This window comes from Bison bison, unplaced genomic scaffold (genome assembly GCF_000754665.1).
Source record: "Bison bison bison isolate TAMUID 2011002044 unplaced genomic scaffold, Bison_UMD1.0 scf7180017864375, whole genome shotgun sequence".
Lineage (NCBI taxonomy): Eukaryota > Metazoa > Chordata > Mammalia > Artiodactyla > Bovidae > Bison > Bison bison.
In genome coordinates, this window is record NW_011494947.1 from 2,383,138 (window position 1) to 2,400,051 (window position 16,914).

Sequence of the window (16,914 nt, forward strand, 5' to 3'; positions counted from 1 at the left end):
GCCACCCCCGCTGTGTGGGCCTCTCGCCATCCCACGCAGAGTGCAGCCATGGGGGCCAGGCTCCTTTACCCTTTGTGCCTGGCAGGCAGCGAAGACTTGATGGGAAGAGGACCCACGCCCCTTCTTCCTGTTATACTGGGCTTATGCCTGCTGTCCTGGCAAAATGTATAATGGGGCCTTTCATCACATGTAAAATCTCAGCTTGGACAACAGATTATACGGTCACCCTAATATAGACAGCGCAGAAAAGAGTGGTCAAGACAGCCTGGGTTTGAATCCGGCTCTACCACTGCTAACCATTTGTTCTTAGGCAAGTCACTTCACCTCTCTGAGTCTCTTTGCTCATCCATAAAATGGACCTACAGTCCATAAAGTACAACCAAAGGGACACATTGTTTCAGACCTTGTGTCTTTAGGATCTTAAGCTGCTCCTTAAAGGCAGAGGATGAAACAATCCAAATATCCATCAATAGATGACTGGATAAACAAAATGTGACACATTCAAACCACGGAATAATACTATTTGGTTGTGAAAAAAAAAAAGAATGAAGTACTGACACAAGGTACAGTACCGATGAACCTTGAAAATTTACACTAAGTGAAAGAAGCCAGATACAAAAGACCACGTGTATGATTCCATGTGTATGAAATGTCCAGGTTAGCAAATCTAGAGACAGAAAGCAGATGAGTGGTTACTAAGGGCTGGGGAGGGTGAGGAGGAATGGAGAGTGATGTTTCTGGGGGGGGTGGTGACGAAAGTGTTCTAAAACTGACTGTGGAGATGGTATAATAACATGATTCTGTGAATATACTGAACACCATTGAACTGTTCAGTTTAAACAGGTGACTTGCATGGCTTACATCTCAATACAGCAGCTCCACCCGCATCCCACCCCCACGTCTCTGGGCTCAGAGATGCTGTGAGCATCTTGCACAGCTCTCCCCAACCATATAGCCCTGTACTCAATGGTTCCAACTTCTCAGGGTGGGGACCCCTCAACTGGGCTGGCCCCAACCCTGGAAGCCCTCAGGAGAAGGGCTGGTCTCCCTTCATGGTTCTGTGAACAGGACCTCACCAAGCTCCCGGTGGCCTGGGGCTCACCTCCTGGCAAGGGCATGTGCCTCTGTGGCCAGCTGGCTCCAGTTGGTGGGTTGGCCGAGCCCTTCCTGAGGAATCACCTTTAGAGAAAAGAAGGAAGTCAGAGGGAGCTGATGGCCCATCCCTGAAGGTTCAGGGCTGTATCTGGCTCAGTTATTGGGAGAACTGGGCCATGCCACTTAATGTAGAAATGCTCAGAGCCAGCTGCAAAGTCAGCATCCAGGGGGCGGAGCCCTAGAGCTTGGAAACAAGAGTAACGACGCCTGCCACTGGCTGGGCATTCACTGTCTACTTGGAATATGCCTTGTGCTTTGCAAACATCATCTCATTGAATGGGCAGAGGAGCCACTGTGTGACCCGCTATTCTGCGGATGAGAAAACTGAGCCTCCCAAAGCGGGGACATGCCCCAGGCTCAGTCAAGGGGAGGGATTGGGGAGGGAGACCCCTAGGGTACCAGAGATGCGAGGATGGTGGCTGCATGCAGAATCTCCTCTTCCGAGGACTCCAGTGCTGCCGCTAGGTCCGCCAGCTGGATGCAGGTCTTCTCCACTCCAGCCTGGGCACAGCGGGCGCTCCTGCCCAGCGCCTGCAGCTGCTCCCGGGCAGCCTTCACAGCACCCTCAAGTCCTGTCACCTGCTCCAAGAAGGCTTCCTGGGCCCCTGCAGAAAGCCCCCAGCCCAGGGGTCACAGAGCAGTCGAGATTTCACAGTAAAGCCCACAGCCTCAAGGTGCCCCAACTGTGGCCTCTACTCCTGGGCACAGCTTGACTCCCCCACCAGGCCTGAGCATTGGCTCTAAAGGAAGAGCCTCCCCCATTTTACAGCTGCAAAAGCTGAGGCCCAGAGATGGCAGATCATGACCCAAGGTCCCCCACGCAGGAAGTCAGCCACAGACAAAGGACTAGAAGGAAGCCAAGCCTTCTAGAGCCACTGCGAGTACTTCCTGAACCTGAGAGAGCAGTAAACCCTCCCCACCAAGTCAGCTCTGTAATCCACAGCATGGCTCAGAGCGGACATTGAATGCACAGCATCTGATAGCTCCCTATTTTGTGAGTCTTGCAAACCAGTGCTCAGCTCACCCATGGCTGGTGCAGGAGTACAGGCGCTTGTGAACATAAAACTTGACAAAATAACCAACTGGCTTTTGATGCCCCCATCAGTGTCCCAGGGCCAAACTTCACCTCGACTTAATGACAGTCTTGTTTCTTATTTGCCATTCACTTTCTGTGCTGGTGCCTCAGATGGTAAAGTGTTTGCCTACAATGCGGGAGACCCGGGTTCAATCCCTGGGTCGGGAAGATCCCCTGGAGAAGGAAATAGCACCCCACTCCAGTACTCTTGCCTGGAAAATCCCATGGACCGAGGAGCCTGCTAGGCTGCAGTCCATGGGGTCACAAAGAGTCGGACACGACTAAGCGACTTCACTTTCACTTTTCTATGCTGGGGATACAGCAGTGAACAAAGTGGCCAACAGTTAAGCAGCAGGAACTTTACCTGTTCAGCACCTGGGACAGCTCCTTGATGTTCATTCGTTGAGTGACTGACTCAGTGAACGAACCCAACCCCTGCCCTCACTGAGCTTACGGGTATAGGCTAGGTGGTGCAGGGGACATGGGGACTGAGGCTGTAGTCAGAGGCTGATCTTAACAAAGCTAAAAAGTACAACAGGGCAAGGGATACTGAAAGAGAGGTCCGTGGGGTGACAGGACTGCACGGCAGGAGGGGCTCACCCAGCTGGGGAGGTCAGACATGCTCTACCAGCAAGCGAGTTCTAGGGGTGAGCCCAGAGCCCTTGAAGCATCCTGAGGCCACACTGAGGGGCTCCACGGTGGGCATCTGACCGGTCAGCCCCCTCCCCTGGCCTCCCAGTCTCCCACTCTGCTCTCCCGCTGTACCTTGCAGCAGGTGGGGGCCCTGGTAGACATCCCCCCGTGGGGCCTCTCCCTGTAGAATCTCCAGTGGTCCCCAGGGCCTGCCGCAGTCAGACCCTTGCAGCCATCCTTCCATCAGGGTCAGCCTGGCCTTCAGCTTGGCAGCCTGGAGGGGTCAGGGAGGGAAGGGTGTGTGAGGCTGGTGGCCTGAAGTCCTGCTTGGACAGCTCTGTTGGTTTCTTCCTGGCCTGCCATCCCCACAAGTGTTGCCTTCTGGCATTCAGCCAATCACACCTCTGCCCTGCTGATGGGGGGTGGGAAGGGAAGCCTCAGGAGGATTTCTGTCTGTCCTGCCATGTCCCCAGGACTTGGCATGGAGCAGACACGCGATCCTTGCAGACGGAATGAGAGCACTCTGCTCCATCTCCTAGCCCCGTTCTTTCAATCATATGAACAATAAATGCATTTAAGGAGCACTTGCTAGGAGCCAGGTGTGAGTGACCACCAGCCACGTGCCAGCTCACGTTCACCTTGCAACCACCCTAAGGGGTGGGGGATACAGGTCCCAAGCTCTCTCCTTGATTCTGAAGTCCAAAATGCTCTGAAAATCCTCAAAGATTTCCATTCTGCATAGGATGGCAAAATCAGGTTTAAAAAAAAATCCCTGAATTCACTTAGAACAAGGCTACCTATGATCTTTATTTCCCTTCATGGTGTAAATGTTCTGAACAAGGCTACCTGTGATCTTTATCTACCCTCTTGGTGTGAACATTCACCTGTGTTCCTGCAGATGTATCAACGGGCTTGATTAGGGCAGCTGGCCCAGGCACTGCTGGGAGTGGTACCCAATATCCATCACACACCATCCTATCTTTCTACAGCACCATCATTCCAAAAGCTGGCCTCACTGATTTCAGGAAAGGGGTCGCAGGTCTGAAGCATCTCCATTTTGGAGTAGGAGAGACCCACTGAAGCTTACCAAGGCTGTCACCTGCCTGGGCACGTGACAACTAACAGGGCTGGGGGTCATGCTCCTGGGGTCCAGAGGTCATGCTCCTGACCCCTGCTCCACGTCACCTCCCTGCTTGAGGTTCTACTTGTGTTCCAGCATGAGCATCGCCCTCCCTCTGACCCTCCCCACGAAGGGCCACCTGTGTCCTCATCCCACCAAATGTGAGTAAGTGTGAGACCTCAGCCTGGTAGTGGGGAAGGACATAAGGCCGGGCCCATTTTTCTCTTGTCCACTCAGGAACCGGGAAACGGCAGAGGGGAGAGCTGAGCCAGATGGCTGGGTGGGCACAAGAAGGAGGTGGCCGGTAGTCCCAGAAAGACCAAGGGCTCAGGATAAGTGGGCACTTCCTGGCGCCCAGCACAGAGCAGGCGTTCGCTGGGGGCATGAAATGAACAGAAGGTACAGCCGGCCTGTGCAGGGCCTAGATGGGGAGGGCTCACCTCCTCCTTCACCAGGGCGTAGCAGGATGGGCACTCCTGGCACTGCCTGCCGCTGGCCGTGAGGAAGAAGTTGTCCTGGCAACGGTCACACTTGTAGCCCACGAAGCCAGGCCTGCACACACACGTGCTGTTCTCGTGGCACTGGGGCGAGGTGGCACCCAGCGGGGAGCACCTGCAGTCTGGGGGAGGGGTGTGCAGATGGCACTGGGAGCCCTGATGGCCACCCCACACCAGAACCCCCAGGTGCCCTGCAACTCTGGCCACCCAGATGCTCCTGATCCCCGTGGGCAGCTCAAGTACCTTCCTGGGTCCTTCCCAGGAGACTGATTCAGAAGGTTGGAGACGATGATCAAGAACCTGAGTTATTTCAGTGTCCCCGGGATCTGAGGACCAGGCAGGTTTAGGACAGCCATGCAGTCCACGTATAAGTGAGACGCAGAGAGGTGATCTGATGGCCCCAGGCACTCAGGAGGTCAGTAGTAGCATCTAGGATTAGATTCTGCGCCCCTCCTCTGCTCTGTTCATTCACTCCACGTTCCCACGTCTACTCCAAGAAGACCTGCCCCTTATCCGATCTGTCTCCTTCCTGCTGCTCAGCCATCCCCCCACTGATCCTCTTTCCTAGAAGCCTCCGTCTCTGGGCAGCCCAGGAAGGACCCGGCTTCCTTACCACGGCAGCCCTTGACAGAAAAGCCGAAGAAACCCAGCTGGCATCGGTCACAGGTCTGGCCCTCGACGCCTGGACGGCAGGGGCATTGCCCGGTCTTGGGGTGGCACTGGTCCTCCCGGGAGCCCCACGGGTGGCACTTGCAGCTACAATAAGGGAAGGGAAGGAACCCTGGTCTGGGACAAGCTCTAGGCCGTTCCCAGCCCCACCTCTGTCATCTTAGGCTGGCATGGGGCCTCGGGACCATGCCCTCTGTGGACGAGGTCCCTTCTCTGTGCAGGAACGTGTCCAACAGCCTCCTCCAAGCTGTAGCCCAGGAAGCACAGTCTCACAAAATTCTCCCCCTCCACTTCCCGAAAAGGGTATGGGGACATATTCATATATACATCTTGGACTATACCTTTCAGTTGGAAAATCACAAGGCAATTAGCATATTGAAAGCATGAGACAGACAGTCTGGTCAGAAAGAAACCGATTTGTTTCATGGGGCATGTCCCTGGAGCCCTCCGCTGCTCCCTAAATACGCTATCTAAGCTGCTGCTGTGGCCACAAAGGTCACAGAGCGACCGAGTTACTGAGCAAGGAAGCAGAGCCCGAACCAGCTCCCGCCCGCCTGGACGTCCCTCAGGGCTGCTCTTGGCCTGAATCCTGGGTTGGCAGGGCGGTGAATCTGACCCCCAAGGGATCGTCCCCTTGTCCCCCATCAGTTCACGGCACCTGGCAGTGGGCCTGGAGGCTCCCTGGTGGATTCTTCCATCCTGGGGGGACCCCCAGGGGAAGGGCACCCCAGCTGCACCCCACTCACCGCCGGCAGCCCCTCCCGGGCTGGAGGTCATAGAAGCCTGGGCTGCAGTGGCCGCAGTCCCGTCCGGTCACGTGGGGCAGGCAGGAACACTGGCCGGTCACTGGGTCGCAGGGTCTCTGCTCACTGACTGAGCCCTCCGGGTTGCAGCTGCAGGCTGGGGGATGGGAGTAGGGGAAGGAAAGGGTGTCAGGGCACCCTGCAGATCATCTGTTCCACCTCGAGGGGGTTCCAGAGAGGCAGAGAAGGTGGGGAGCCCAGGGAGATGACTCCCATTCAGCTCAGACTCCTGCTGCTGCTGCTGCTGCTAAGTCGCTTCAGTCGTGCCCGACTCTGTGCGACCCCATAGACGGCAGCCCACCAGGCTCCCCTGTCCCTGGGATTCTCCAGGCAAGAACGATGGAGTGGGTTGCCATTTCTGAAAAAAGGCTCCAGGGCTCGGTGCTAGTCTCAGCCCATTTTCTATGTCCTTGGAGAGACAGGTCAGATGGCCATGGTGGCGGGTGGCCCTTCTGAGCCCCCTACAAGGCTGCAGAGAAGGCCAGAAACTCGGTTGTGGGGGTCAGGGGCCGACCCGGCTCCCACTGTTTTGAGTCACTTGAGTCTGCTCTCCTGGGCCCCCCTAAAACAAGAGGCCGACAGGGGCTGCATGGAGCAGGGGCGCAAATGCTGAGCTTCTCCCTGGGCCACTCCTGGAAGCCTCCCACAAGCTGGTGCACGCCTCGAAGGCCCAGAGGGCTGAGCATCTTGGAAGCCCAGGGGCGGGACAAAATGATGAGGGCCACAGGCCATCTGGGACAGTCTCAGGTGCCAACATCAGAGCATGAGATCAGTGCTAAACCATCCGGGCAGGAAAAAAAAAAAACAAAAAAGTCACAGGGTCAGAGTTGATCAGATCCCGAAGCTGAAAGAACCTTGGAGAAGAAAACAAACCCTTATACTTTCTTGGCAAGGCAACAGAGAAGGTGAGTAACCTGCCTAAGGCTGCACAGGAGCCTTGCAGAACAGCCGGCTGGACCTGGTGGAGAAGGAGCCCGCCCCGCCCTGCCCCGCGGGCCTGGGAGGCTGGTACTCACATGCGCATTTGTCTGCAGGCCGAGGGGCCAGGGCGCTCCCATAGAAGCCCTCCCGACAGTGCCCGCAGTGGGCACCTGTCGTGTTGTGCAGGCATCGCAGGCAGCGACCAGACAGGGGGTCACAGTTGCCCACAGCATTGGGGTCCACGTTTCCACTGCACTGACATGGCTGGCAGGGCTGGGGGCGCCCAGAGAGCCCCAGTGGGTCCCCGAAAAAGCCATCATCACAGATCTCACAGCGCCGCCCTGGGAAAGAAGAAGGCTTGTGTGGAGGAGCAGAAACGAGGGGCTTGGCCTGCTGGGTCCATGAGGGGTGAGGGTGGGTGGGAACCCAAGAGAGCTCCTGCAAGGCTCCTGGTGGAGGGGAGCACGGGCTCTGGGGTCAGGCTGACCTGGGGCCAGGGCCCAGCCGGGCCACCAGCTGGCCCTGTGGTCTTAAGCGAGCCGCTGGGCCTTGCTGAACTTGGACTCCGAGTCTGCAAAGCAGGGACAATAAAGGCAGCGACCTCAAAGGACCCTTGAGAAGGTTTGGCGAGCAAAGCACTAAGCCCAGATACTGGCACATGGTTCATGATCAGCAGCAGTGGCTGGTATTACCCATTCACCATCATCACCCTCCTAGCCATCTGGTCCTCATTCACCATTCTCTTCATCAGCGCCTTGACCATCCTCTTCCTCACATAATCATTATGGTCATCACGACCTTCATCTGCAGAGGTGAGTGGCAGCCGGATGATGCGGGGTCTGGTCGATTTCTCGCCCGTGGCTGATTTAGCATTATTCGTTTCCAGTCGCGCTGGGTCCTCGCGGCTGCCCGCGGGCTCTCTCTAGTTGCGGAGAGTGGGACCTACTCTCTTATCGCAGAGCGAGGGCTTCTCGTGGCTGTGGCTTCTCTGGCTGCAGAGCAGAGCTCTAAGGTGCGTGGGCTTCAGTAGTTGTGGCCCATGGGCTCTAGAGTACAGGCTCAATAGTTGGGGCACCCGGACTTAGCTGCTGCACACCATGTAGGATCTTCTTAAACTCGTGTCTCCTGTGTTGGTGGATGAATTCTTTACCACTGAGCCACCAAGGAAGCTCTGTGGACGTCACCTCACGTCATCATTTTCACCCATCATTCTCATCGCTACGGTCATCATCTTGACCCTTATCTTCCTCATGGCCTTGGGCATCACTCTCCATCCTCACTCAGCATCTTCGTTATCATCACATTTACCACCATCTCCACCTTCATCATTAGCATCAATTGATGGTCTTCATCATCGTCACCCTTATCTCGCTCATCCCTCTCTTTGTCGTCATCTTCCTTGCCTCCATCTTCAACATCACTGCCACCCTCCTTGTCACCGTCCCCTCCCCCATCTCTCTCCCTCAGCCGGGGTTGCTTTTTCCTTGTGGTTTCCGGCCCCTTTGCCTGTTCTGCTTCTCATGGCTTCTGAACTCCCTCTGGACTGTCTATTTCCTACTTCTGCCCTGCTTCCTGGGTTTGATCTGGTGCTGTGGCTTCATCTTTCAGCCCTAGGGTTACTGCGAGTCTCGGAAAAGACAGTGTGTGAGGAGGTTTCTGGAGGGTCATGGCCTGGGAAGTCCACCCTGAACACAGATGAGGCATCAAGGGCCATCCTTGTTCCACGGGCTTCATGCAGTGTCAGCCTGTTCTTAGTAAACATGCCTACCTCTCTGTGCATATCTGCATGAAACAGACGTTGGGGGACCTGTGGATGGTAGGATGATGGGCATCTTAAATGATCTTCGTGCCTGCAGGCACTCACGTTCCTTTACACTTTTCCGAACAATTTACTCATTGGTTACAATGAGTGTTACTTAAATTATAATCTAAAAAGTAGCTACAGTCATTGTGAAAAACAGCTGTGGGCTCCCGACATCCTCAAAGTTTGTCACTAAGGTGGAAATCAAGTTAATGCGATGAAAGGCAGGCAACCTTGAACATGGAGAAGGGGATGACAAAGGAGGAGAAGACAAAAGAGAGAAAAGGAAGGAAAAGAAAAATCTGAATGGAGTTCAGAAGGTAGAGGGTAGACTGGCTTTGAGACTCTGAAACAGAGATGGAGTGAGATGGCCAAGGGGCAGATTGAAGCCAGTGATGAAGAATGTGGTCCCTGCAGTTAACTTGCCGTCCACCTGGGACCGGCTGAGGACAGTTCCCCGGGCAGGAGGCAGCTGTGAGGGGTCAGGGTGGTAGGCAAGCGAGGCAGGCAAGGATCAGGACTTGACCACCGTCAGTCCCAGACCAGACTGTGTGGGTGAGTCCCCTGTGTGCTGAGCTCTGGCGGGACCTGAAGGATGCTGGCGTGATAAAGACGTGAGCTGGCACAAAGCCCTAATGTCCACCCTCACATTCTTCCCAGGGCTCCTCCTGCGCACAGCAGTGTTCTCCTCCTTGGAAGTCCTCCCTTGGGTAACTTCTCTGTCTGCCCTCTCTCACTGAGTGGAGTCCCCTTGAGTTTTAGACTGGGGGAAGCCACAGGTGGGGAGCCAGGGAATGTGGGGAAGGTTATGGAAACACAGGGGCAGCATGATGGTGAGGGGCAGGGTCCTGAGGTGGGACCTCACTCCTGCAGTTCCTGGGGATCCCTGCTCTAGAGCACCTCCCCAACCTGCTAGCTGTCAGGAAGCTGCTTTCAGGGTTTTTTTGGCCACACTACATGGCATGCAGAACCTCCTTGACCGGGGATCGAACCTGCAACCCCTGCATTGGAAGCATGCAGTATTAACCACCGGACCGCCAGGGCAGTCCCAAGGGAGCTGCTTTCAGAGTGGTCCCAAATGTAGAACCAGGTATCTGAGATCACGGGAACGTTACGCGAAGTGAAACAAACTGGACACAGAGGGCAAATATCGTCTGAGTCCACCTACCTGAGGTGCCTGGGATATTCACATTCAGAGAGATGGAAACTGGAACGGTGGGTGCCAGAGGAGGGGGCGGGGGGGGGACTACGAGATAATCATTTAATGGGCTTGCAATTTCTATTTAGGATGATAAAAAACTCTGGGGGTGGGTAGCGGTGATGGTTACACAGCACTGTGAGTGTACTTAAGGCCCCTGAACTGTACACTTAACAATGGTCAAAACGGCAAGTTATGTGTATTTTGCTAAAATTTGAAAAATCAGTAACGGCAAATATAAAAAAAAAATTGAATTGCACACTTTAAATGGGTGAGTCAGGGGGTATATTAATAATATCTCAATAAAGCTCTTGTGTGCTTTTTTTTTTTTTTTTTAACGATCAGATGTTTAGGATGACTCTGCTTCCTGGAGCAGGAATGGGGAACAGGGAGACGACTGGGGATAGAGGGAGTTTTGCATCACACATTACCTAGCGACATTTTAAAATTATTTATTTGTTTCTACGTTTGGTTTTTTGGCCACACCACACGGCTTGTGGGATCTTAGTTCCCCGACCAGGGATCGATCCCAGGCCCACGGCACTGAAAGCTCCGAGTTCTAACCACTGGACTGCCTGGGAATTCCCATGTTCCCAGGAACATGACAGGAATACAGATTCCAGAGCTCCGTCTTAAGCTACTAACCCAGGCTCTATGGGTTGGGACAGGGCTGGACACGACGATTTCCAAACTCCCACCTGGATATGCTCAGTGGTCCAAGTTCTGCCAGGAACCCACAGCAGCCCATGGCCCTGGCTATCAGACTATGAGATTCAGGATTCCCAAAGGTCAGGCCTGACACCCCTAAGCGAGGCCCTCCCTCATCTGTGGACCCAGGACTCACTCCTGGAGCTTTGGCAGAGGCAGGGTCCCTGGGCACTCACCTCTCTGGCTCGGCGGGCAGTGGGTACACACCACTTCTCCGCTCTCTGGGATGGTCGTGCAGGCCGATTGTCCGGGGCACGGGCAGGGCTGGCAGTCGTCGGCTTGGCCTATGAAGGGGTTGCCGTAGAAACCTGGCAAGCAGCGCTCACAGGACGGGCCCTCGGTGTGGTGGCCACACAGGCAGACCCCTGAGGGGCGAGACAAGCACCTGGTCACCACGCCTGAACCCAGACCCCGCACAAGATGGTGGGCGGGCTCCTGCGTGGGGGCCACCGAGCACGTCCTGGGGTGGGAACTGGGGTGCGGCCTCTTCCACGGTGCAGGCAGCACGGCCCAGGGATGAAGCATCCACCTGCGTTCACATCCACCACTTACTGACCATGTGAAGCTGGGCACCCCTGGGCCTCAACCTCCTCACCTGCAAAATGGGCACACATGACTCTGATCTCAACAGGTTTTCATCACAATTCAGTGCAGCCATACACAGCCTCTGACACACAATTATTACTGTTATCATTATCATTTGATAACCCGAAACCCATAACTGAACCAGCTGACGATACTGCCAGCGTTTGCTTCTAGTATTCTTTTTCCCCCTCCTCAGTGGCTTCTTTGTTTTCTTCTGTAAATTGAAGCCTCCAAGCCCTCTTAAGCTCAGGGACAGTGACACGGACCCAGGATTCCGGCCTTAATGTGAGGAAACCCATTTAGGGGGTCTGTGGGTTTCTAGAGGCTTTCTTGGCCTCACAGAATGGAACTCCCCTCCCTGCCCACTGGTTTCTATTTATTTATGTACAACGGATCTTCAGTTCCCTGACTAGGGATGAAACCTGGGCTCCCTGCAGTGGAGGCGTGGAGTCTTAACCACCGGACCACCAGGGAATTCCTGCCCACTGGTTTCTAATGAAGGGGACACTGCAACCCCCCTTCTCTAGCACCATGGCGCCTAGAGTCTGCTCAGAGCCACTGCCAGGGACTAAGGGAGGAGCCTGGCTAAGAAGGGGTTAAGCAAGACCACCCCTTCCCAGAGGCGCCCCCCCAGCAGCACTCATCAAGGACTGGGGTGAATAGAGGAAAGAGAGAGGATCCGGGGTGGACAAGCAGAGCACGGGGGGCACCCAGGGGTGCTTTCCATGGCCTCTGTCTCTGCCCAGCACCCGCATACTCACTACTCCTCCATCTGCCCAGGAAGGGCAGCAGTGACCACTGTGCCCCCACCCTTTACAGATGAAGACCTGCCCAAAAGGAGCTGGAAGTTGTGCCAAGGCAAGGGGCTCTGAGGGACAACAAACCAGTCCCATCTCATGAGATGACCCTCCCAGAGCCCCGCATGGAAAGATCACGAGGCTCTGTCTGGTTCAATTAGTGATGCCTGCCTGGGCACCAGGAGGAAGGAGCCCTTCATACTGTGGGTGATCCCCCACCCCGGCCGGCCTGCTGATTCCCAGGCTACTGTCCTTTGACAGCGGGGAAAAGGCATTTCCCTTTGCAGAGACCCTAGAAGCTGCAGAAGAGCAGCAAGGCGCCAGCCCTCCCACCTCCCATGTGAGAGGCCAGTGTCCAGGCCCAGTCTGGCAGCTCCGGCCCAGGGCCACTGGTCTCCCCGCTGGGGTTTCCTCTGCTGCAAGTGGGGGTGACCGTCACTGGCAGTGACCTGAGAGAGGAGCAGCTCTGCCACCTACTGGCCAAGCCGCCTCCCTGCACTTTAGGTCCCACACCTGTGACATGGGACCGAAAGGGTCCTGGCACCTCCAGGGCTTTTTGCAGGATCCAACGATACAGCTTATAAAAGGTGCCTAGCACATGGAGGAACTTGAGGACACCGTCTTATCAGTATCAGTGATCGCTCACACACGCGCAGCTGGCCGCATTCAGGTCAGTGCTCTTCTCGCTGCTCTGGGAGTAGCCCAGGTGGCCTGGGGGTGGCGGAAGTGCAGGGAGACTTGCCTGTGTTGGGGTCACAGGTACCATGCTGGTTACAGGTGCAGGGAACACAGCTGGCATATGGACCCCCCAGGGGCGTGTTCCTCTTGTATCCTGGAGCGCAGGACTCACAGAACTGGCCGGTGTATCCCTGGGGACACGAACAAGTCTCCACCCAGGAGGCTGGTGGGGACAGCCCCCGCCGGGCGGATGTGAGCTGGACCTCAGTCAGAAGCACGGGACCTGCAGAGAGAGAGAGAGAAGGAGACAGCTCCATGCACGTGTTTCTCCACCAAACCTTCCTACTCACCTGTGTAACAGGGCACTGGCCCACGCACACAAAGGCAGTCGATGGGTCAATTGCAATTAAAAAAAAAAGGACAAAGGGCACAGGAAAAATTGGTAACCTTCAGAAGGAGAAATATGTATGGCTGGGAATTTTACAAGAAGACGCTTACTCTCACAGGTAAGATACATACATTTACGGGACTTCCCTGGTGGTTCAGTGGCTAAGACTCTGTGCTCCTAATACAGGGGCCCCCAGGTTCGATCCCTAGTCAGGGAACTAGATCCCACATGCTGCAACTATGACCCAGATAAATAAATAAACAGCCAAATAAATAAATACGTACATGTAAACACTGATATTGTTCACAACCTTCAGCTTGGTGAGCGTTTTCCATTGACAGTGGAGGATGGTGGCTTGGGGAACTCACACATGGGGATGTATGAAGATGAATTGGGAGCCTCTAGTAACAGAGGAGTAGCTCCCATCAGACCAACTTTCCCACAGAAAACTACTAGAAACTTGGGGCAAAATAGAAAAACTATCTGTTAACGCTAGAGAAAAACTAGAGCAGGCAAACAGACAAGGAGAGTGGACAGTTGGCATCAAAATATAGATAGGTACAGCCTTGCTGAAGCAAAATCTGGCAGCATGCGTTAAAACAGAAAACAAACACTCTTTGGCCTCACATTTCCATTTTGAGGAATCTGACCTGAAGACATGCTTGCATGAGGATAAAAGACCTTTATATGAAGCTTCCCTGGTGGCTCAGATGGTAAAGAATCCACCTGCAATGCAGCAGATCCGGTTTCGATCCCCAGGTCAGGAAGATCCCTTGGAGGAGAAAGACAACCCACTCCAGTACTCTTGCCTGGGAGATCCTATGGACAGAGGAGCCTGGTGGGCTACAGTCCACAGGGTTGCAGAGTTGGGCACGACTGAGCGACTCATTCACACACACACACACACACACACACAGGTCTTCATTGCAGTATGTGGGCTTCTTACTTGCGGGACGTGAACTCTTATTTGCAGCATGATGTGGGATCTAGTTCTCTGACCAGGGATTGAACCCAGGTCCCCTGCATTGGGAACATGAAGTCTTAGCCACTGGACCACCTGGGAAGTCCCCATATGGTTATTTTTAAATATCATTCACTTTTTTATTTATTGTGTATTACAGTTAACATATTATATTGGTTTTTAAAAATTGTGTCTAGGTAGGTTATAATATCTGGGAATTTCCAGATAGTAAAGGGGTGCATGTTTGTGTGCTCAGCTACTCAGTCATGTCCGACTCTTTGTGACCCCATGGACTGTAGCCCTCCAGGCTCCTCTGTCCATGGGATTCTCCAGGCAAGAATACTGGAGTGGGCTGTCATTTCTTCCTCCAGGGGATCTTCCTGACCCAGGGATTGAACCTGCATCTCCTGCATTGGCAGGTGGATCCTTTATCACTGAGCCACAGATCTGTTCTAAAAATGAATACGGAGGATGCCTGGTCTAGGCACACATAGGCACGGGGTCGGGGGAGGAGGAGAGAAAGTACATTAGGAAAGAGAGAGGAACCAGGGACAGGGAGAGGACCACCAAGGCGATCACCCAGTGACCAGGATGAGAGGTGGTGAGAAGCTAGGCTTGAAGCTGTGATGACTCAGCAGGCTGGTTGAGAGGTTTTGGCTGCTGCTGCTGCTAAGTCACTTCAGTCGTGTCCGACTCTGTGCGACCCCATAAACGGCAGCCCACCAGGCTCCCCCGTCCCTGGGATTCTCCAGGCAAGAACACTGGAGTGGGTTGCCATTTCCTTCTCCGAGAGGTTTTGGAAACCAGGCTTTTTCTAGGTGCAACACCTCTAATGACCAGCAGGGGGAGCCGACCCCTTGGGGAATCCTGGCCTGGCCCCTGTGGTCATCATTATCAAAGAGCCCTGCAGGGTCCAGCCTCCTGGCAGTGGTGGATTCCACCCTGGTGTGGCCACGTCAGGTTCTTGGTTTCTTTGTGTCCCTTAGAGCTGTCCATCCTCAGCCTCCTCACCTGTCCAGCCCCTGCCTCTGTCCTCAGCATCCACTCCTGCTGCCCTTACTGGTTATACGATCTTGGGCAAGTGTCTCGACCTCTCTGAGCCTCAAACCCCTTTGTGCTAAAGTGGGGACGATAATCTCTGGCTGTGAAGACTCCATAAGGCTATGATGAAAGAGCCCCCGGGGGCCTCGCTGGTTTGGGGGCTGGGCAGTGTCCTGGTCATTACTGACCGGAAGAGCTGGTGCTGTGGGGGCTGCTGGTCCAGATGCGCAGAGCAGTCAGGTTGGCGAGCACCCGCTGGAAGTGGAAGGGGACAGTGGAGGGTCCACGTCCTCGGAGGTCTCCTGCAGCCTGGCCCGGGGAGGGGTCAAAGCAGATCCTGAGGCCAGGGGTCGTGAGAGGGGCCGGTGGTGCCAAGAGCCCCTGGCAGGAGACCCCAGACCACAGGGGAACGGGTGTGCCTGGATCTCAGGGCCCACCCTGACCACCCGACCCCATCACTCAGAACACAGCAGGACACTTACAGGAACTTCAGCCGTACCTCCCCCGCCTGCCCGGAGTCCGGGGTGCGGGGTGAGCCGGAATGCTGCAGAGTCAGGGCCAGGCCCGCCCCTTCCAGCCTCAGCTGCGTGGAGAGTGAGGAGCCACGGGGGACCCGGAAGGTCAGTGTGAGGGGCTGCCCGTAGCTGAATCGCTGATCTCCCAGAAACTTCTCTGAAGACAAGAGACGAAGGCTTTGATAGTCTTCACTTAATTAGCTGGATTTTTAATGTCTATATTGATTTTATTGGCAATTAAACTCTCAAAAGATAAAACTACAAACTCAAAGGGACCCTGCACAGAAGATCCTGAGGGTAGCCTGCCCACATCTCCGCAGCCAGAGCTGGCTTCAGGGGCATGTGACCCTGCCAATCACCGGGGGCCCCACACCCAGTTTAATGCTCTGCTGCCGCTATCTTGACACTCATTTTTTTTGTTAAACTTATTTTATATTGGAGTATAGCCGATTAACAATGTTGTGATAGTTTCAGCGGGGACAGCAAAGGGACTCAACCATACACATACATGTATCCATTCTCCCCCAAACTCCCCTCCCATCCAGGCTGCCACATAACATTGAGCAGAGCACCGTGTGCTATACAGTAGGTCCTTGTTGGTTATCCTATCTTGACATTCTTAAGACTTTTGTCTTGAAACTTGGCTTTTGGAAGTGACGTGCCAGGGGACAACAGAGTCTGTGTGGGAGTGGGGAGATTCAGTATGCCTGGTGGTGGAGACACCGTATTTCTGGTGGTACCTGTCTGCCCGTTCATGTAGCACTCACGATGCCAGACGCCCCATGAGCTCAGAGTCCTCAGGGACCCGCGTATGTGGGAGTTCAGTGAGGCTCCAGCAAGTCCCAGGTAAGAGAGCTACATGCGTGACTAAGCTGGGGGGCTGATGGCCCTACGGGCCACATTTTCCACGGGAATCAGAACTTGCTTCTAGCCGAAAAAAGGCACATACACCAAGGACCAGGGGCCCTCACCTAGCCTTCTGACTCTGTTGTTTCTCTGTATTAGTCAAGCGCTTAAATATAGTCCATAGGATCACAGAGTTGGACACGACTGAGCGACTTTCACTTTCACTTAAGCGGAAAATCACAACTCAGAAGGAAAGGGGATCAGTGGACACCCCATCATTCCTTCCTTCAGGCCTCTGCCCTCAGAGTGGAAGGGGCCATGAGCAGAGGGGTGCGGGCCACCTTGAGAAGCTGGAAAAGGCCAGGGAAGGGACTCTCTCCCAGAAGCTCTAGGAGGAACACAGCTAGAACACACTTTGATTTCAGCCCAGCAAGTTCGTTTCACACTCTGACCTCCAGAACACTAAGGGAGCACATTTGTAGCCACTGGGTTGGTGGCACTTTGTGACAGCGGTCACAGGGCA

The 16,914-nt window shown here is 54.7% G+C and overlaps 1 protein-coding gene across 1 annotated transcript in view; it reads right to left on the reverse strand.

Annotated features, from left to right (window-relative positions):
- The window catches only part of LAMC3 (laminin, gamma 3), a 63,437-nt gene that overhangs the window by 15,325 nt on the left and 31,198 nt on the right, over positions 1-16,914 (reverse strand). The window contains 12 exon segments of the mRNA XM_010856944.1: positions 1,103-1,179; positions 1,555-1,760; positions 2,996-3,137; positions 4,424-4,602; positions 5,094-5,236; positions 5,896-6,049; positions 6,969-7,214; positions 10,757-10,945; positions 12,705-12,923; positions 15,219-15,302; positions 15,305-15,339; positions 15,513-15,702. Coding sequence (XP_010855246.1) covers positions 1,103-1,179; positions 1,555-1,760; positions 2,996-3,137; positions 4,424-4,602; positions 5,094-5,236; positions 5,896-6,049; positions 6,969-7,214; positions 10,757-10,945; positions 12,705-12,923; positions 15,219-15,302; positions 15,305-15,339; positions 15,513-15,702 — 1,864 coding nt within the window.